Source organism: Macrobrachium nipponense, chromosome 4, assembly GCF_015104395.2.
Source record: "Macrobrachium nipponense isolate FS-2020 chromosome 4, ASM1510439v2, whole genome shotgun sequence".
In the NCBI taxonomy this organism is placed as follows: domain Eukaryota; kingdom Metazoa; phylum Arthropoda; class Malacostraca; order Decapoda; family Palaemonidae; genus Macrobrachium; species Macrobrachium nipponense.
Window position 1 is genome coordinate 77,694,810 of NC_061100.1, and position 22,456 is coordinate 77,717,265.

The 22,456-nt window shown below is 39.2% G+C and overlaps 1 protein-coding gene across 1 annotated transcript in view; it reads right to left on the reverse strand.

Moving 5' to 3' along the window:
• The window catches only part of LOC135210964 (general transcription factor 3C polypeptide 3-like), a 641,134-nt gene that overhangs the window by 58,709 nt on the left and 559,969 nt on the right, over positions 1-22,456 (reverse strand). Inside the window, exon 13 of the mRNA XM_064243945.1 lies at positions 16,626-16,820. Coding sequence (XP_064100015.1) covers positions 16,626-16,820 — 195 coding nt within the window. The remainder of the gene's footprint in view (positions 1-16,625; positions 16,821-22,456) is intronic.

Genomic DNA, 22,456 nt, shown 5'->3' on the forward strand with positions numbered 1-22,456 from the left:
TCCATGGTGACCAGACTAATGTCAAAGAATTCTCTTAGGTGGTCTTGTGTCTGGGTATTGCATCGTAATGAATAAAAAATTTGTGATAGAGTATAAATGGACTCGGGATTAATAGGGCACTTTCTATTATCCTCTGCAAACACTAATGCCCAGTTTACTACTATGTCAAAACTGCAAGAAGAGGAAAATGGCTACGCGCAACATCACATTGTTTACATATGACCAAAATCAGACCAAGACACCATTCCTTTCTCTGGTCATTGAGAAACCAGAACCGAGAGAAGTCCATTCTTTGTTTATCTATTCAGATAACTGATTAGTTTTAAGTTCTATTAAAATTTTTTTTAGGTTAGACTGTAGAGAAATGATTTACTGCGAGTAAAAAACCATGATCGGCTTATTTCATCCAAATTTCTTATGATTTATGATACTTAGGCTAGATGCCGAGAATTTCGTTTCTTGTGGCTTATTAACCTTTCATTACCGAGGTTCATGGAAATGCATGTAATTGTGAGCAAAGTGTACAATTTTAAGCTTCAATTAAAAAATTTTGTTAAGTATTTAATGTGGAGCAATGATTTCAGCTGTAAACCATATATTTTGCCAGTACACAGCGCTAGCAATTCACAATCGTTGGCTCCAAGAGTTTTGATCTTCACTTATTGATTTTATTACCAAAGATCCTGGAAACTCTTAACTTGAAAGCTGAGTACATAAATTCAAGTTCCAGTTAAAACCATTTTAGTTCAGACCATGGAACAATGATTTTATTGTGTGTGTATGGAACAATGATTTTATTGTGTGTAAATCGGCTTGTTCGCCAGCACAAGTCAGCGCTTCTTACATTTTGCAATTGTTAGCTGTTTGTAGAAGCCAAAGTTGTTTTAAAGAATTTATCATTCTATTTAGAAGTTTTATCTAAAGAAATGTTCCACAATTATTGCTAATATTATACATAGATAATCTGTTCAGATAATGATGTTGGCAATAGCCTACCATGCAGTGCCAACCTAACATCCTACATCAATTAAGTGAGACTATAATAGATATTTTCTGTAGCCTACAACCTAGGATTACGTATCCTTAAGCTTGAACAAAAATAACCTGGTTTAGACAGCAACCTGAATTAAGGTAAGATTTAGGACATAGGCCTAGGCAGTAACCAAAATTTACACCAAAGACCTTAGAATTAGATATAAGGCTACAGACATTTTCCATTTTTATATATCTTGTATATTTAAGTACTGTCTTAATACTGTAGGGAATTCATTAATATAGATTGGTTTGAACAATAACCTAGGCTAGGTGACAGGATTAACCAAAAACAGTTCATCAGGAATAGACAATAACCTATACAAGGTGATAGCCTATCTATAAAGTTTTACATTAATAATTTATTGTTTTATATAGTACATCAAAAACAGTACATAGACCAAATGGACTAAGAGGTAGTAGCCTATCTTATAGGCTACAAATTACACCTGGTGAATCCCATACCTTTAACCTCTTCATTACCGAAAGTTGTTTGGAGGTAGGTGGGTACCACCATTCAGTCTACTACACCGCACCGGGTGCATAAAGGTGGTATGCGTAGTACCACCAAAACTCCTCTTTTCAGATAGGGACTTCCAATCATTCTGTAATTTCGGTTTGAAGAGTTTGGAGCAAAATAAACAGTATGACACGATGCCAGACGTATGATGAACCCAAAAAAATATTATTATTGCTTATAGTAGTGTGTAGGTGACAGATGAACTGCGTCTCAACAAAAAATCACAAAACCAGACAAGCGTAAACATGTAATAACTTCTACCCAAGTAAAAAACCAGTTTTGTATCATCATTTTTACTGTATTTATTTATTTATTCACATTACAATTTTACAAATAAAAAAAAAGAATATGAACACCAGATAAATGAAGGTAGAAATAAAGCCTTATAGTAACTTTATATATATAAAAAAACCAAACCAGAGAAAAGCGATTTTTTCTGAGGACAAGAAACTTGAAAAATTAGTTTAGATACCCCTGATGCCCCTAAAGTTGTTTTCTGTGATGAAATAATCTTAGAAAAACGTAGAAAATGACATTGACCAATTTTTGAAAGATATACTATAAAAAATTGCGATTTCCATATTATTGGCGGGGCTTTCGCTTTAGTTTTGCTCTTTTTTTTGTTATTACGTGCTTATTTACGGTTCTATTTTGATAATACTTTATGTGCATGTTCCAGGTGCGATATACCAACATTCTGTAAGACCGAATTTCTATTCAAGACCGTAGTTTTCTCACAGACCACCAGTGTCCCTTGTACAAGGGACACTGAGTTTCACATTTTTTTTCATAAAATCATTTATTTTCCCTGTAGGATGATAAAACTAACAGAGAATATGCGTTATTATAGTGCTAATAATACCTGATAATTTCATTAGCCTGTCTTGATTAGTGTATTTTTGGCAAATATTTTTACGATCGGCACCCCTCCAAACTTGAGTCACTACCGAGAGATTCAGTTCGGCAGCAAACGCAATGTTTACATTCTGCTCACCCACCCGGTAAAGAAGGGGTTAAAGGTAAATTAATCAGGATTAGACAATAAACTATACTAGAAGATAGGATAACTATAAAATTTCACATCAGTGAGTTTCATATTAGAAAGTTAACTGTTTTATACAATAGACCAAATAGCCTATGGATAGATGTAAACAATCTGAGTTGGATAAAAAAGATGTTAGCCTAACTAACTTTAAATGTAAGTAATTATCTATTTATATAAAGCCTTTACATTTGATCTAGAATAATCTGGATGAGACAATGCCCTATGCTACGCTAAGAGGGAACAATTAGTAAACTTCCTATACAGTGGAACCTCTACATACAAAAGTCGCTACGCGAAAATTTCAGGCTACGAAAGCAAAGACGAAGATGTTTTTGTTTCTGTGTACGGAAATAATCCAGGTAGCAAAAGGGTAAAGTACAAGATTTGCCCGGGCCACCGAGAACAATTTTAAAACTATCCCCCCCAACTCAGTAGACTCGCCACCATCCTCCCGCTCTCCCATTGGTTCCTGATGCTAGTCACCGCCATAAGATCCTGCTCTCCTATTGGTCAGCATCTGTCCCATCATGCATCTAAGTAAAGGCGTTCCTTGACCATTTAATGCAGCAACATTATCGTAAACACCTGGAATTCATTCATTCACATATATTTCATTTGTTAACATAAATTCGTGTTAGTGATTTCACTTTCGTTGTACTGTAAGTTACTTTATCGTGTTGTGTGTGAACTTAATTACTTACGTTATTAGCCATGGGTCCCAAGATTGTTGCTGAAGTTCACGGAAAAAGGAGGATGCTTTCTATAGAGAACGAAGATGGAGATAATCAAGAAGTGTTGATGTTTTCTGCCATTTGTTAATGTTTCGTAAAGTTTAGCTTTAATGTTTTCTGCCATTTTTTAATGTGTTTCGTAAAGTTAAGTGTTCATGTTTTCTGCAATTGTCCTCCTCTGTCGCAACTTTCAGACATCACCTCACTCGAAAGGTAAGGTTCCACATTTTACTACATGCGTATGTACATGTAGGTAGAGTATTTCTTGTACCCTGTACGCTAATACACTTTATAAACAGGTACAGTAACAGTTAGGTTAGGTATTGAATGGTCCAAATTGTTGTATTTCATTGTTTATTGATCAATTTAGCTTTATTATAAAATTTACTGTGGAGTTTTTGTAAGGCTTGGAACGAATTAGGCAATTTACATGTCAAACGTAGTTCTAGATACGAAAAAATCAGGATACGAAGGCCACTTTGGAACGGATTAATTTCGTAACCTGACGCACTACTGTAGTACCCTTAAAGATATATATACATACACACATCTAACACTTTCAGCCAAATCAGAGGGAGAGTTACCACTATGACATATGTATCTTGTGGAGAGAGAGAGAGAGAGAGAGAGAGAGAGAGAGAGAGAGAGAGAGAGAGAGAGAGAGAGAGAGAGAGAGTTTTCCATACTTAAAATGAGTGAAATGGAAAGATTATGGTATTTCTTTAAAATACTATAATATATAAATTTTGTAATTGCAGTTGTTATATTATTATTATTATTTGAAAATATTAATAACATATTGTACATACATGTACCATAAAAATACTCTCATCTCAGTAAACGAGAGAGAGAGAAATTACATGAATTTTAGTCGGCAACACAACACTCACTCCCCCCTCCTATCACATTACTTGACATATTTGACAGTTCTGTACCTCAGCTTAGTACCTGGATCTAAAAAGAAAGATGCACGGTAGAATGGATTTTCCTTCAATCTTATATAATATTTTTATTTACATACTAAAATCTTGCTAATTCACTATAGTAGTTTCTTTAATGAATTTATATTATTGTGTTAAATATGGCGAAACAAACTTGTTTTCGCCATTAGCTAATTTCAAACCAAAACATTGGCCGCTCCGCGGAATACGGGCTTAGAATTTTATAATATAAAATTATGAGAATAGTACATACAATATTATTGGATACAGTGAAGTAATGTATAACTTTTTAAAGGATTTATGGAAAAGATGCATATTTACTTTTTCTTCTGTGCTTATCTTAATTTTCATCACTATGCCATCTACATAGCAGCAGCATCTCGAGCTCGTACGGTCGTACCTCAATTTTTTGCTCATGTAACAAAGCAAAAATTCGATCAAGTTGCAGTTATATTTTGTACTTGTTGCAAAATTGAATGTACATGCAATTTTTGTCTTTTAAAATCAATTTATGCAACAATTGTAAATATAATTTGTTATAAAAATATGATTCAATTATATAAATTAAAATTTTATTATTCGGGCGCGACTGACCAACCTACCGTCTTCATCATGTGAAGGGCTGTTACAAAGACATCAAATGGACATGCGTACTACTACTGCATCATATTTATGTACAAAAATAAAATAAATACCCTGAAATACATTTTCCATACACATTTTAAACATAAATGCACGAAAACTTATAACAAAAAGCTGAAGTTTCATTAACAAAATGAGTTATAATTATAGCTCCCAAATTAATAAAATAACACCATGCATTTTTTTGGAACAGTGGTGGACAAGAACGAACATGAAAAACCATCCTCTAACAACGTGGAGGGTAGTTACAAAAGCTGCCTTAATTTGTATCATATTTATGTACAAAAATAAAAAAACCCTATGCTTAACCCTCTTACGCCGACTGGACGTATTTTACGTCGACATTTTTTGTCTCCCGTGTGCCGACTGGACGTATTTTACATTGACTTACAAAAGTTTTTTTTTTAAATTCGCGGAAAATTACTTATAGGCCTACCAGCCTAAAACTTTTGAATCACGCGCCTTGGGGGATGCTGGGAGTTCACGGATCAAGGTGTTGTTTTGTTTATAATCGTTACGCAGGCGCGCAAGTGCGAATTTCTTTCTTGCCGCACTAAAAAGTATCTGTGACACATCTCGGAAATTATTTCGTCACTTTGACATAATTTTTGTACCATTGTAAATTAGCCGTTACATGAAGTATTATATAGAAAATGTGCGCATTTTTATGTAAAATACAACAATAAAATACTCATGATTGTAGCTTTTATCAGTTTTGAGATATTTTCATATAAATAACGATAATTGTCAAAATTTCAACCTTCTGTCAACTTTGACTCTACCAAAATGGTCGAAAAAAGGATTTTGACGTAAGGAAAAATCTATTTCTGGGCGATTGGCTCGTGTCGCCAGCGAAATATCCTTTAATCTATTATTTCTAGGGTAAATGTACTACACATACCAGAGAATAAATAAAATAAAGAAAAAGGTCAGCATGACTGACTCGCTCACCCTCTAGGAGGGTGTCGGTATGAACACTAGGCGAGTGAGACCACTACCACGAGCCAAATGCCAATAGAAAACTCCCCACTACAAAACCCTCCAAGAGGGGAGCCGTCCCACAAGAGGGAGGCAGCTCGTACTACTACTACACCATCCCATTGCTTGCGACTGCTGCGCCTCTAGTGGCCATCCTGAAGTTAGCAGACAATCTTGAGCGAAGGATGGGTAGGGGGGGTATTTCGCTGGCGACACGAGCCAATCGCCCAGAAATAGATTTTTCCTTACGTCAAAATCCTTTTCTGGCTCAGCTCGTGTCGCTTGCGCGAAATCGTACCAGAGAAACAGCACAAGATTGTAAACAAAGTAAATAAAATATAATAAAACAAAATAGGTCTCAAATAAAAGATACAAAATAAAAGAATGAATATAATTGCTAAAAAGATACAAGTACACAGTAAAACAAAATCAGAATTATGCTTAAATTACCCTTAAATCTAATTATGTTAATAATATAAGGTAATTTACATATATACAAATAGGTACAATGATTACCTATCACAATAAATCTGTGTAACAACATGTACAAAAATAGAAATAGCAATTAGTATAAATTTACATAAATATTTGATCAATGATAAAATAAAATATCTTAGGAATGTATATGACTTAATATACAAAACCCGTAACCATTGCATTATGATGTATCCCCTAGCATAAAAATAAGGGTGGATAACATCTATGAGATCAGTATGGTAATCAGATGTGAGTGTCCCTAACCAGACAAAAGGGGCACTATACAATCATAAAGCAGCTAAGACACAAGGTAAATGTTAATGAACAAGGCAGGAATAGACGAACTGTTGGGTGAGGCAGGTAGAAAGGAGGACTGAATCTTCTACTATAATCTAGCTAGAGTCAGGGGAAACTATGTTACCCGCTGCTACTGCTGGGAATTTCAGAGCTTCCAAGGACTTAAGGTAGTGAACGTTTGAACACTGTCGGCGATTTCCATCCGGTATACTTCTTTAAATCAGCAAAATTCATATGTTGGAAGTAATTAATTGAGGTGGCTACTGCCCTGACATCATGTGCTTTTGGAAAGGAGTCAGGATTGGCTTGTTTGATAAAGTACAGGATTTGTTGCCTGATGCCTTTAGTGGATAAAGTACCACCTTTTTCCCTCCTAAAGAGGGGCCCCGATGAGGAAGAGGAGGTCCTGGATAGAAAGGCTCGTAAGGTTGAAACCGGACAAAGGGAAACATCTTGTGGAAGGGGTAGTACCTTCCAAGGTTCCCACCTCATCAAAGGATCTTCATTCTTTGCTAAAAAGCTACGTTCCGGAGAAAGTAGCACTTTCCCCGTGGAAGGAATTGAATATGATCCGGATCTCTGGATAAAGCCGACAGTTCTGAAATTCTTGCTCCTGAAGCTAGGCTTAATAAAAACAGAGTTTTTCTCAGGAGCATCATAAACGAGCATGTGTCATTATCGGTTTCGGAAGCCAGTTTTAGAACATCGTTTTAAGAACCATGAAACTGACGTAGGCCTGACAGAGGGCCTAAGTCTAGCACATGCTTTAGGAATAGACGAGAAATAGTATCTGTCAAGTCTATGTTAAATCCAAATTGAAATATCTTTTTCAATGCTGACTTGTTTGTCGTAATCGTGCTAGCTGCTAAACCCTTTTCAAATAAAGATCTGAAAAAGGATATAGCAGAATTAACTGTCATGATTCTGATATCTGACTCTCTCAGGAAGATTGCTAACTTTTTGACGGCAGCATCATACTGCCTCAAAGTTGAATCCCTTTTATCGGATTCCCAGGAAAAGAATATTCTGAGGGTCAATATTCGCATCTCTTTTTGCCGCAAACTTCATGAAATCCATAAGTTAGGGTTTTTGAGAATCCCTGAGGAAGCGAACACAGTCTTCGTTTGTACTGACTGGGAGAGCTTGGGACTGGGGATCCGAAGGGGACGGAGACCCAGTTCCAGGATCAGGGGTACCAATTGCTCTTCGGCCAGTCTGGGGCTACTAGAGCCACTTGACCCCTGAATGTCCTGAGTTTGTCTAAGACCTTCATAAGGAGATTCACTGGAGGGAATACGTAAATCTTCTCCCAGTTGTTCCAGTCCAGAGCCAGGGCGTCCGTGGCGTAAGCCAGAGGGTCCAGGTTGGGGGCTACATAACACGGTAGTTTGTGGTTCGCTTGTGATGCGAAGAGATCCACCTGTAGCCCTGGACTCTTTGAAGGATCCATTGGAACGAACTCTCGTCTAGAGACCATTCCGACTCTAGGGGTACTGATCGGGATAGGGCGTCTGCTATGACGTTTCTTACTCCAGCTATGTGGGTGGAGGAAAGATGCCAACTGAATTTGTCTGCCAGGGAGAAGATGGCTATCATGACGTGATTTAGATGACGTGACTTGGAGCCTCCTCTGTTTATGCAATGTACTACCACTGCGCTGTCCAAGACTAGCTTTATGTGGGAGTACCTTGGTGGGCGTAATCTTTTCAGAGTCAAGAAGACTGCCATTGCCTCCAGTACGTTTATATGGAACTGACGGAACTGGGGTGACCAAATTCCTTGCACCTTTTTGACCTGGGAGTACCCTCCCCACCAGCCGCTTAAGGACGCGTCTGTGTGGATGGTAATCCCTGGTGGAGGGAACTGAAGAGGGACTGACACTGACAGATTCTTGACTTTTGCCCACGGCCGAAGCCGGTTCTTTAGAATCAGAGGGTTACTGAGGATAGCTTGTCCCTGGACCTGACATTTGCTCGATACGCCAGATCCTGGTTAGATCTTTCAGTTTGGCTTTCATTAAGATGTTCGTTACTGAAGCAAACTGGAGAGAGCCGAGGATTCTTTCCTGAGCTCTCCTCGATGCTAGTTTGTGACTTAGAAATTGCTTGACTGACTTCGCTATTTCTTCCTTTTGGTGGATGGAATCGACAGAGTGTGTGAGGATTAGATTCCATTGAATGCCTAGCCACTGAAAGTTTGACTCTGGGGTGAGTCTGGACTTGGATCTGTTTATCTTGAATCCTAGATATTCTAGGAATTGGATCACTTTCAGTGTGGCCTTGTTGCATTCTTCGACTGATGGGGCCCAGATCAACCAATCGTCGAGATACGCTACTACCATAATCCCTTGAGCTCTGAGCTGTTGCACTACTACTTCCGCTAGCTTCGTGAACACCCTGGGTGCCACGTTGAGCCCGAACGGGACTACCTTGAAGGAGAACGTCTGGTCTCCTATCTTGAATCCCAGATACGGACGGAAGTGTCTTGCAATAGGGATATGATAGTAGGCGTCTGTAAGATCGATAGAGGTGGTGACGGCCCCACGGGGAAGTAAGGTCCGCACCTGTGAGATCGTGAGCATCTTGAACTTGTCGCAGCGGATGGCTAAGTTTAAGCGGGACAAGTCTAAGATTACCCTTCTTTTGTTTGAGCCTTTCTTTGGGACGCTGAATAAGCGACCTTGAAATTTTAATCTCTTGACTTTGACTATAGCTCCTTTCTGAAGGAGGTCCTCTGCGTACTCTGTCAATTCGTTGGAAGGAAGTTGACGAAAGGTCTGGTGGAGGTGGGTTCGTCAACCAGCTCCAACCCAGCCCTTTTGACACTATGCTCTGCCCAGCCCATGGCTGAAGTTCCACCGGTGGCGAAAGTGAAACAGCCTCCCTCCTACCTGAAGTTCCTCATTGGTTCTGGTAACCCCTCGACCTCCTCTGAAGTGCTTTCCCCTATTGAAGGGGCCTCCCGATCCTCTCCCACGAAAGGACCGCTTACCTCTGCCTCCCTTGTTCGAGCGGTCATACTTCTGAGAAGCTTGACTCTCGAAGGCTGGATTGTAAGCTGGAGAGATGGCGTATGAGGTGGAGGGTTGAGGCTGAGGGGATATCACATAAATAGGCTGTGATTGACCTTTAGACGTGGAGGGCTGAGCTGTCTGCACTAACGGCACGTAGGAACTTGTTGAGGGAAGCGCGGCTGCTTCTTTTGGTAAGGTTGGAAACGTCCTAGGCTTCCTTTGTCCCTTACCTTTTGGTGTCAAGTCTTGCCTTCTCCTAGCCGTAAGACCCCAACGGTCCTTAAGGCTTTGGTTTCAACCTCGTAGCCTCTGCTTGTACTTCCTTTACCATAGCCTCTGGGAAGAGATCTGCGCCCCACCAGATGTTAGAAGAAAGTAAACCTATTCGGTTCATGCCGAATGGTTGCCTCTAGCAATACATGCTTTCTGCAATTTGTTCTAGCAGTGGCAAACTCGAACATGTCTGACTGCACCGTTTGAGTCAGGGCTTTGGTCATAAGCTTAAAAATTGGTTCTGAACCATAAGCCATGGTTGCTACCTCAGACATAGCCATCAGGTTGATGACCTGGCTAGTCGTGTTTCGAGTCAAACTCCGCTTGAATAAGACTATCCGGGAGCCTGGGCAGCTTTTCACCAAAACTGCTCCATAGCACAGTCAGGTTTGAGTTTGCCAGCTGTGAAAGTGTTAGGCAAGTCCTCCCCATAATTCTCCAATTGACGGGAGCAACGGAGAAGTGGGGTCTGCTTCTTTCAGCTGAGGCATGGGTTCCCCTTCTGAGCTGCTGAGATGGTCGACCCTCGCTATCTTGGTAAGGAAAGGGAGCGGGGTACCTTCGTCCATCGTGAAAATGGTAAAGGGACTTTGAATGGTTGGATCTTGGTATTCGAACAGTCCATGTCGTCTAGACATCTAAGCCATTCTCGTTGGGCCTGGTCCCGAGAATAGAGGACTGTCTCCTTTGGTACCCTGTCATCTCTAACCATAGCCGAAGGCGTGAGCCTAGCGTAGCCTATGAAGGGGGGCTGTAGGCCTTCCGGGTAGAACTCGAAGTCCTCTATTCTTCGAGTTCCAACTCCGGTATGGAGATGAGACCATCTTGGAAGGGAGCATATGACGCTACTCTCCAAGGATTGTTCATGGAGAAAGCGGGCAGCGAGTCATTACGGGGGAAGCTGAGATCCACTAGTGTTAGAGGTTGAGGGAGAGGCAAGAGGGGCTTCTCTTAGGCCGGCTATAATAGTATCCTGAGAAGTTATCCTATCCGACAGGCGAGATATCATATGTTGTCCAATACTCGTCTTAAGGGAAGACCTACAAGTCGCCCACTGTTGCAACAGGCCAGCATTGGTGTCAGAGCCGGAGCTGCTGCGGAGGTGGAGGGGAGACTCTGAATAGGCACCAAAGGTAGTGGAACTGGTGATACTGCCGGGGTGCGGGTATTTCTCCTTAGGCTTACTCTTTGAGGACTTTGAAGCCGGAAGCTTAGACCCTTTAGACCTGTCTGGGCCGGGATTACGAGCCGGAGACTTACGCGAAGAAGAAGACGAGGACGTCTTCTTCGAGGACGATGACGTCTTAGTCAAGGTCATATGCTTAGACTTGATCTTAGGCCTAACCGAAGCCTCTGGAGGAGTATATAACTCATCACCGGTAAAGCCTGGGAAGATGGTGAAGTTGCAGGGGTAGAAGAAACAGTCACTCCCAAGGGGGACCCTTGGGTACCTGCATTACCTTACCTCGACCAACAGGTCGTCTATACCTACCATAGGTTCAACATTTATATCCAGGGTTGCGACATCCGTGGAGATATCCTGGTCTTGTTCAGTCAAGGAGGCCGCCCAGCTGTTGTTGGATAAAGGCAATAGAGGGGTCCGCCTCTACCGGGTCGACGTACCAGTCGCCTTGCCTCCGGGGAAGATTAAACAAAGCTAAACGCTTCTCCAGTATGTAGGGCTGACCCTTGGCGGCGTTCTTGCCAAAACCTCCGACCCAGGCCCGCAGGGTAGCCAATGCCGTATCTCTTACTGCCGGAGCCTGTAAGAGAGGATATATTTTAGATTTAAGAACCACTTAAAACTAAAACTTAGGATATAACTTAAACTAGATGCCTTAAGTTAAAGTAATGATGAAAACTTAAGAAGTAAAAGAAGCGGAGCGGCATGCGGAGATGGAATACTTACGCCTTCCAAAAGCTGGCTCACCAGATCGTAACATATGGTACACGTCTCATGGTACCAGACCTGGATGTCCCCGTGCGGAGTCGCGCATGGAGCATGGGACCGGCAAACTTCGTGTCCACAGGGGTCCTGAACGTGTAGCGGAACATCCCGGATGCTCACAGTTGGTGGCCTGTAAGTGGGAAGACACATGAGTATCTTAAAGGGGTACTAAACACTTACAGACTAAGGACAAAAGAACTCCGTTACGTGGCGGAGCTCGGAAAAAATTTGGGCATAACCCCTCCCTGCATTGCCTGAATAGGCTATAATCCCGGAGAGATCCGGTAAATACTAAGGGAGGGGTGGGGATGGTTTAAGAAACTTAAGATAAACTTAAAGATAACTTAAACCTACATGCAAGTAACCGGACTAGGTCCAGTGAAGCGGAGTGTAGTAACTCAGCAATACGGTACGGTTAGTAAAGACCTATTTGTATGCTCGGTCCAACTATGGTGGACTATACCCTTCCGCTGGATACCAGGACTCCGATAGGGAGGAGCTCTAGTAAGGAGGAAAAGGGCGAGATGACATACAGACTCGCGCTAACCCGGAGCGACAAGGAAGTAACGGAGGGGGGAAGGCCAGAGCCCCCACAACAACGTACCACCCGGCCACGAGCGAGAAGCGGAGAGGTCGGAACCAGTCAGGGACTGTCGGACTCCCAGGCCCCTCCGGTGGAGGGGAAGGGGGAGGCAGGCTCGGGCATGCTGGGCGAGCAAGGACAGACCGACCCACCCCCGCCCGACTCTATGGGAGAGCGGGAGAGGGGGAAGGGAGACTGGCAGGCGCCTGGCTGACTCGTGATCACGTAGTGACCACGAGGCGGTAAACTAAGATACGGTAACCAAGCCTAGGCCAACCAACTGATCAGAGAGAAGCTATCGGGAAGCAACCTGAACTGAAAAGCGGTAGCATATAGGCCCATAGGGCGAAAACCAACTGATCAGAGAGAAGCTATGAGGAAGCGACCGAACTGATCAACGGTAGACTAGGCTCTACGAGCCAGGACCTAGGCTAAGCCAGACGCCAACTAACCTAACAACAACAAAACATAAAAATATAATATATAATAAAAATGAAAGAAAGAAGGTAAAATAGCAGGAGAAAAAATCCAGGAGTGTGCGACTAGCCCGAAGGCAAGTCTACCACTCAAAGCTAGTCAGGGGCCGATACAAAGAACCTGGACTAGGGTCTGGATAGAAAAAGCCTACATAAGGTGAAATACATACATGTATAACAACTTGAGTAGACGTAATAACGCGGATAATCAAAATAGAGCGTAAAATAGTAAGGGATGTTCTAGGTATGGGAGACCAAGAACGAACCCAACATGCGGCAGGACCATGCTGCCTATGCTTCCAGCCCCCGAGAACGTATCTATACCTAAAAACGGCAAATACCGTCTCGGGGACGGAAAAAAACTCGCTAACCGTTAAATACTGAGTACTTAACTTAGCTGCTGCGATAGCTGCACGCTCCATTATAACAAAAATCACGAAAGGGCACAAAAAAACACAGAGGGGAGAAAATTAGCACGTGTGGCTCCTGGCGCTAACCTTTTAAAGGATGGCCCCACTGAGAGGCGCAGCAGTCGCAAGCATGGGATGGTGTAGTAGTAGTACGAGCTGCTCCCTCTGTGGGACGGCTCCCCTCTTGGAGGGTTTTGTAGTGGGAGTTTTCTATTGGCATTTGGCTCGTGGTAGTGGTCTCACTCGCCTAGTGTTCATACCGACACCCTCCTAGAGGTGAGCGAGTCAGTCATACTGACCTTTTTCTTTATTTTATTTATTCTCTGGTATGTGTTAGTACATTTACCCTAGAAATAATAGATTAAAGGATATTTCGCGCAAGCGACACGAGCTGAGCCCAGAAAACGCAATTGTAAGCTAAAACTCTTATATTTTAGTAATATTCAATCATTTACCTTAATTTTGCAACTAATTGGAAGTCTCTAGCACAATATTTCCATTTATGGTGAATTTATGAAACAACTTTTTCCTTCTGTCCGCGCGATACTCTTCCGAAAGAAATCATACATGCGATTGTGGTAATATTTGCACCATTTTAAAATTAGCTGTTATATAAAGTTTCAAATATGGAAATGTGCGCAATTTCATGCACAATACAACTAAAAACAACCCATGGTTGTAGCTTTAATCAGTTTTGAAATATTTTCATATAAATAACGATAATTGCCAAAATTTCATCCTTCGGTCAAATTTGACTCTACCGAAATGGTCGAAAAACGCAATTGTAAGCTAAAACGCTTATATTCTAGTAATATTCAAGCATTTACCTTCATTTTGCAACAAATTGGAAGTCTCTAGCATAATATTTCGATTTATGGTGAATTTATGGAAAAAATAACATTTTCTTTACGTCCGCGCGGTAACTCTTCCGAAAAAATCATACGTGCCATTGTGGTAATGTTTGCACCATTTTAAATTAGCCGTTACATAAAGTTTTATATATGAAAATGTGCGCAATTTCATGTAGAATACAACAAAAAATAATTGAAGGTTGTAGCTTTCCTCATTTTTGAAATATTTGCATATAAATCACGATAAATAGAAAAAAAACCACGTTCGGTCAACTTTGACTCTACCGAAATGGTCGAAAAACGCAATTGTAAGCTAAAACTCTTACAGTCTAGTAATATTCATTCATTTATCTTCATCTTGAAACAAATTCGAAGTCTCTAGCAAAATATTTACATTTATGGCGAATTTAAAAAAAAATCTTTCCTTCCCTCCGCGCGCGGATTCTCTGCCACAAATCTCCGAAATGCGTACATCCCTTTCTCGGAATATTTGCTCCGTTTCACATTAGGCATTTCATAGAGTTTTATATTTGAAAATGTGCACAATTTCATGTAGAATAAAACAAAAAATATTTGAAGGTTGTAGCTTTTCTTATTTTCGAAATAATTGCATATAAAAAATATATAGTATATAAAAAAATTCGACATTTGGTCAACTTTAACTCGTCAGATATGGTCGAAAACTGCAATTGTAAGCTAATACTCTTACAGTATAGTAATATTCAATCATTTGTCTTCATTTTGAAAGAAATTGTAAGTCTCTAGGACAATATTTAGATTTATGGTGAATTTTTGACAAAAATATTTGTTTACGTCTGTGCGTTACGAATTCATGCATTATTTTGTGATCATATTTTCTCTGTGTTGCTTTTATCGTTTTACAATGTGTTATATACCAAAATGATCGCAATTTAGTGTACATTACAACGAAAATAAAAGTAACTTGTTACCTTTCACCGTTTTGCACACAGCACGATTTGAATACAATCATATATGAAATTTCGTTTTTGTGCTATCATATATCGCATTAATTATATATGATAATGATAATGTTTTTCATTTCTGATGGTTGCATACTATACCTCAGCCAATGACAAAAAAAGGAGCCAAAAATGAACTCTTAATCTTGAAAACTAAGAACGCTGTGATTTTTTGAAAAAAATATTTTTTCCGCTTCCGCTCTCACTCTGAAACACCTCCGGCACACGGGAGACAATTCTTTTTTTTACTGCTTCAGCGTAAGAGGGTTAATATATTTTCATACACATTTTAAACATAAAAGCATGATCATTGATAAAATCAACATTTGATTGCTAAATCTGCACTCTTTTCAACTCTATATTTTCGGAAAAGCGGCAGGCGGCAGCTTACAAGAACAAACATGAAAAAACATCGTATTTGATAACGTGAAGGGCAGTTTCAAAAGCTGCCTTAGTATCATATTTCTGCACAGAAATAAAAATACCCTATATGTATTACATTTTCATACATATTTTAAACATAAAAGCATGAACATTTATAAAATCAACATATCGATCGCTAAATTTGCACTTTTTTAACTCTATACTTTCGTAAGAGCAGCAAGCGTCGGCTCACAAGAATGAACATGAAAAAATATTGTCTTTGATAACGTGAAGGGCAGTTTCAAAAGCTGCCTTTGTACCACATTTCTGTGCAGAAATAAAAATACCCTATACGTAATACACTTTCATACACATTTTAAACATAAAAGCATGATCATTTATAAATCGACACATCCATAGCTAAATTTGCACTTATGTAACTCGATATTTTCGGCATAGAACAGCGTCAGAGGCATATATTTTACCCTAATACCTATGTAATAACACTCCATAAAATTTGTTAATATCATTTGCATAACCTTTACGGTCTGAACGGCATTTCTACAAATGTATGAACTCGATAGACACATAGGTGCTGGCGGCGCTGTTAACCGAAAATTGTGCCGTAAAAATACCTTAAAATGCCTTATTTTTTAATGAATATTTTTTAAGACAGCCATAAAACTGATTTGCCGCTAAGTGAATGCATAGTTAACCGCCTGCATTTTAAAATTATTAAATCATTTATTTATCATACAAAACAACAGACATCTCTGTAAGAGAGAGAGGGAGAGAGAGAGAAAGAGAGAGGGAATGATTATTTCTATTATATGATATAATTTAATCTTATTAAACTTAATACAGTATTAATCAATATTAATATTTGAAAATTAGTAAATCATTCATGAGTAATATGGCTCTTTTACTTTCAAATGGGTCATAATTTTAAAGTCAAGACACATCATGTGAAGTAACATTGTTCCTTCTTGTGTTTGTTTCTCCTGCTCTTCACAGAATACATGATTACTTGTGAAAATACTATATGACAAAAATGAATGCACTTACCTGGATTTTTCATGTAATATATTGCATACTGTAACAAAAAGTTCCCACTGGTCCTCCATAGGGACCTCTGGCCCAGTATATGTAGGACCATTATCCTCTAAACTTTCTCCTTTTGATTTTCTAAGGTCACGTATTGCCTCATGCTTGTTGCTCAACTTCTTGTTATTCAACATAGCTTCAGCTTCATCACGATCTCTGTGAGAAAGATTATAAGTCATTTAAACTCAAGATTTTGTCATTTAACAAAAGTTTAAGGTATATGTTGTAAGGTAAAAAGTTTCTTAAATACAGTGGTCCCCCCATATTCGCGGGGGATGTGTACCAGACCCCCCCCGCGAATAGTTAAAATCCGCGAATGTTTGGAACCCCCTCTAAAAATGCTCATAAACCCCTATCCTAAACATGCAAATACCAAAGTATCCCTTTAAGACCATCCTTCATCAAATATACATAAAATATCCTATTATGGTTCATATTAATCTTTGAAAATATTATTAATACTATTTTAAAGTAAATCTTAAATTTATGTTTAAAAATAAATACATACTATGTACGTACTGAATGACTTAGTTACGTATGTGAAAATAATTCAGTCCCCCCATAAGTATTCAGTCATGCATGTTTTCTTTCATACTGTTACTATTTGAGACATCCATTTTCTTTTTACAATGGAACAATAGAAATGTGAAGTCACAAATACCAAATGTCTATTTAAAGTATTATCCTACATCAAATATACCATTGAATTGGTATTATTAATATCATTTTAAAGTAATCTTAAACATTTTACCATTAGAAATATATAAACAGCCAATAGCAGAGAGAGAGAGAGAGAGAGAGAGAGAGAGAGAGAGAGAGAGAGAGAGAGAGAGAGAGAGAGAGAGAGAGAGAGAGAGGGTTGTCCTTATTTAAAAGAGTGAAGTGGATAGATTATTGTACTTCTTTAAAATACTATCACATATGAATTTTGAATATAGTTATATTACTATTATATTATTATGCAAAAATATTAATAAACATACACATGTACCATAGAAATTCTCTCATCTCAGTAAAAGAGAGAGAGAGAGAGAGAGAGAGAGAGAGTTTACATTATCGTAAGATATGGCAGCACAGTTGTTGGACCCCAGCCAACTTGGCTTGCTACTGGAATTCTGAGAGAGAGATGCTGGGTAATGAGCATTTTCTTTCATTCTTCTTACGTAATTCTTTTTATTTATAAACTAAAATCTTGCTAATTCACTTTAGTATTTTCTTTAATGAATTTATATTCATACATCGCTTTAAGAGAGAGAGAGAGAGAGAGAGAGAGAGATTATCGTAGTATTTGTAAAATACTTTCACATATGATTTTTGTAATTACAGTTATTATTATTATTATTTGAAAATATAATAAACATATTACGCATATATGTACCATAAAAATCTCTCATCTCAGTAAAAGAGAGAGAGAGAGAGAGAGAGAGAGAGAGAGAGAGATAGAGAGAGAGAGAGAGAGAGAGAGAGAGAGGGGGGTGGAAATTCATGCCCAGTGATGGCAGCCACAAATCAGCTCCTTCCCCCTCGGTCACTTAACTTGATATGTATATCGGAGTTTTAGTACCTTGAGTTAGAGAAAGAATCTGACTGGGATTTGGCCTTCGTTCTTCCATAATTTTTTAAATTTATAAGCTAAAATCTTACTATTTCACTATGGTATTTTTTTCTTTAATGAATTGATATTATTGCTGTATAAATTAATATTAATATGAAAATAATAAATCATTTATTTAATCATACAAAAAAACATACATCTTTGTAGTAGAGAGAGAGAGAGAGAGAGAATTATTATTTTTATTATGTGATATCATTTAAACTTATTAAACTTACTAATACAGTATTAATCAAAATTAATATTTGAAAATTAGTAAATCATTTTTGTATCATAAAAATGTATTTAGTCATGAAAATAAACATCAAAATACACTAATTAGTGATTATTTTCGTCGGAAAATTCCGCGAATGGGCGAGTCCGTCCGCGAATAATTTCTAGATAGATTCCAAAGAAAAATCCGCGAATGTGTGAGTCCGCGAATCCGGAGAACGCGGATACGGGGGAACACTGTATACTCACTTGTACGTTTCCTAAATATACTGAATTCTACACATCCTAAAAACTTTTAAAATTACATTGTAAGTCTTTCTAAGTGACACAATCAACTTCTTAAAAACTCACTACAAAAGTAAAGTTTGCAAGTACATAGTGTATAAAATTAGCATTAAAAGGGCACATTCTGACTACTAACTAACAAGTTACTGAATTTGTGCTTCAAGTAATGCCATTATCAGATAATGGAATGTACAGTTCTTATGTATGTATATTACATATTACTAGTTAATGTATTATAGACTGCATGTTCAAGGCTTTGACAGTGCTCAAGAATGGGAGGCTGTTCCACAGTCCAACAGTGTCAGGAACAAAGCACCCCTGGAGCTGAGAAGTTTGACAGTGAGGCACATTTACTGCAAATTGGTGCTGCTGCTCAGCAAATCTGGTTGCTCTCTCTCAGCAGGCAAAGGGGATCAGGGATCAATAGTGAATGTGAAAGATCTCAGTTGAAATACAACTTATGAAAAAGTGACAAACAAGAGATCATGCATTGATGGCCCAAGTTATAATTGATACTACATATCAGGAAACAGAACCTACCACCACAAACCACTAGATAAATCTCTGGCAGAAGCAGACATCCACACCAGAGAACAGTATTCTGGTAGAGGAAGCACAAATGACCTAAAACAGGCTGCACTGACTTTTCCAGTTATAAATATATGAGGCTTTATGAAAAATACCTAACTTTCATGTGGCATTTGCTAACACTTTCATTAGATGTTTCTCAAAAGTTATATATGTCAAAAGTTACACCTAGAACAGTTAAAGCTTCAGACTCATTCAGCAAAGTTCTGTCCACCTGATGGGGGGGGGGGGGGGGGGGGGGGGGGGGGGGGGAAAATCTATACAAGATTTGCTAATCAATAATCAATAATCAATAGCGTTCTTATTTTACTTGAATTCAGCCTTATACCCCACCGATCATAAAAAGTAACGCATACCGTAACTTACCAGCTGCACACTTCAAGAATGAAAGACAACAGTGACTGACAAAGGAATTATGCCAGAACAAACTGTCTGCATACCCCATAGAAAAAGAAAAATATTTATCTCTGAATAACAAATGCAAACTTCTGGAGTTCCATTTATCTTCCACCAAAAGAAATTACTCTAATAAATGTACTCATTCTATTATTTTAACACTGAATAACGTACGAAAAAGGGATTTTTTGACGTAAGGAAAAATCTATTTCTGGGCGATTGCTCGTGTCGCCAGCGAAATATCCTTTAATCTATTATTTCTAGGGTAATGTACTAACACATACCAGAGAATAAATAAATAAAGAAAAAGGTCAGTATAACTGACTCGCTCACCCTCCCAGAGGGTGTCGGTATGAACACTATGGCGAGTGAGACATACCACGAGCCAAAAACCAATAGAATTCTCCCACTACAAAATCCCCCAAGAGGAGAGCCGACCCACAGAGTGGGCAGCACCTACTACTACTACTCCATCCCATGCTGCCGACTGCTGCGCCTCTGGTGGCCATCCTGAAGTTAGCAGACAATCTTGGCGATGGGATGGGTAGGCGGGATTCGCTGGCGACACGAGCCAATCGCCCAGAATAGATTTTTCCTACGTCAAAATCCCTTTTCTGGGCTCAGCTCGTGTCGCTGCGCGAAATCGTACCAGAGAAATAGCCCAAGATTGTAAGAATTCAACAAAATACAAAGAGGTCTCAAATAAAAGATAAAATAAAAATAAACGAATATAATTCGCCTAATAAGGATACATATACACAGTGATACAAAATAGAAATATTGCTTAAATTACACTTAATTCTAATAATATTTCTTAACTTAGGGTAATATACAATATACAGGAGAAATATGTCATATATGTACAAAATGGTATCTGTGTAAAGCTATGTATCAAAACATTCTAAGCAATTAACATAAAAGTTGAATAAAACAAACTCAACAGTAATAATATATAAAGGAATGTATATGACTTAATATACAAAACCCGTAACCATTATAATAAGATGTATCTCCTATGCATAAAAATAAGGAGACGGACATCCACGAGATCAATAATCACCATCAAATGTGAGTGTCCCTAGCAAAAAAATAAGGGACACCCACTACATCATCATAAAAGCAGCTAAGACACAAGGTGATCGTAAATGAACAAGGCAGGAATAGACGAACTGTTGGGTGAGGCAGGTAGAAAGGAGGACTGGATCTTCTACTAAAGATTAGTCAGAGTCAGGGGAAACTATGTTCCCCGCTGCAACTGCTGAAAAAATTTCAGAGCTTCCAAGGACTTTAAGTAATGACGTTTGAACACTGTCGGCGATTTCCATCCAGTATACTTTTTCAACTCATCGAAGTTCATATGTTGGAAATAGTTAATTGAGGTGGCTACTGCCCTTGACATCATGTGCTTTTGGGAAAGAGTCAGGATTGGCTTGTTTAATGAAGTACAGGATTTGTGCCTGATGCCTTTAATAGATAAAGTGCCACCTTTTTCTCTCTTAAAGAGAGGACCCGATGAGGATGAGGAGGTCCTAGATAGAAAGGCTCGTAAGGCTGAAAACTGGGCAAAGAGATAGATCTTGTGGAAGGGGTAGTACCTTCCTATGGTTCCCACCTCATCAAAGGATCTTCATTCTTTGCTATAAAAGCTACGTTCCGGAGAAAGTAGCACTTCCCCTGTGGGAAGGAACTGAATATGATCCGGATCTCTGGATAACGCCGACAGTTCTGAAATTCTAGCTCCTGAGGCCAAGCTTAATAAAAATAGGGTTTTTCTTAAGAGCATTATAAACGAAACATGTGTCATTATTGGTTTCTGAAGCCAGCTTTAAAACATCGTTTAAGAACCATGATACTGACGTAGGCCTTACGAAGGTCTAAGTCTAGCACATGCCTTGGGAATAGACGAGAAGTAGGAATCTGTCAAGTCTATGTTGAACCCAAATTGAAAAATCTTTTCAAGGCTGACTTGTTTGTCGTAATTGTGCTAGCTGCTAAGCCTTTTTCAAATAAGGATCTGAAAAAGGATATAGCTGAATTGATTGTCATGATTCTAATATCTGATTCTTTCAGGAAGGTTGCTAACTTTTTGACAGCAGCATCATACTGTCTCAAAGTTGAATCTCTTTATCTGATTCCAAGAAGAGAATATTCTGAGGGTCAATATTCGCATCCCTTTTTGCTGCAAACTTCATGAAATCCATAAAGTTAGGGTTTTGAGCATCCTGAGGAAGCGAACACAGTCTTCGTTTGTACTGACTGGGAGAGCCTGGGATTGGGGATCCGAAGAGGGCGAAGACCCAGTTCCAGAATAAGAGGGTACCAATTGCTCTTCGGCCAGTCTGGGCTACTAGAGCCACTGACCCTTGAATGTCCTGAGTTTGTTTAAGACTTTCATGAGAAGATTCACCGGAGGAAAGACATAAATCTTCTCCCAGTTGTTCCAGTCTAGAGCCAGGGCGTCCGTGGCATAGGCCAGAGGGTCCAGGTTGGGGGCCACATAACACGGGAGTTTGTGGTTCGCTTGAGATGCGAAACTATCCACCTCTAGACCTGGAACTCTCTGAAGAATCCATTGGAACGAACTGTTGTCCAGTGACCATTCCGACTCTAGAGGTACTGATCGGGATAGAGCATCTGCTATGACGTTTGTCTCACTCCAGCTATATGAGTGGAGGAGAGATGCCAACTGAACTTGTCC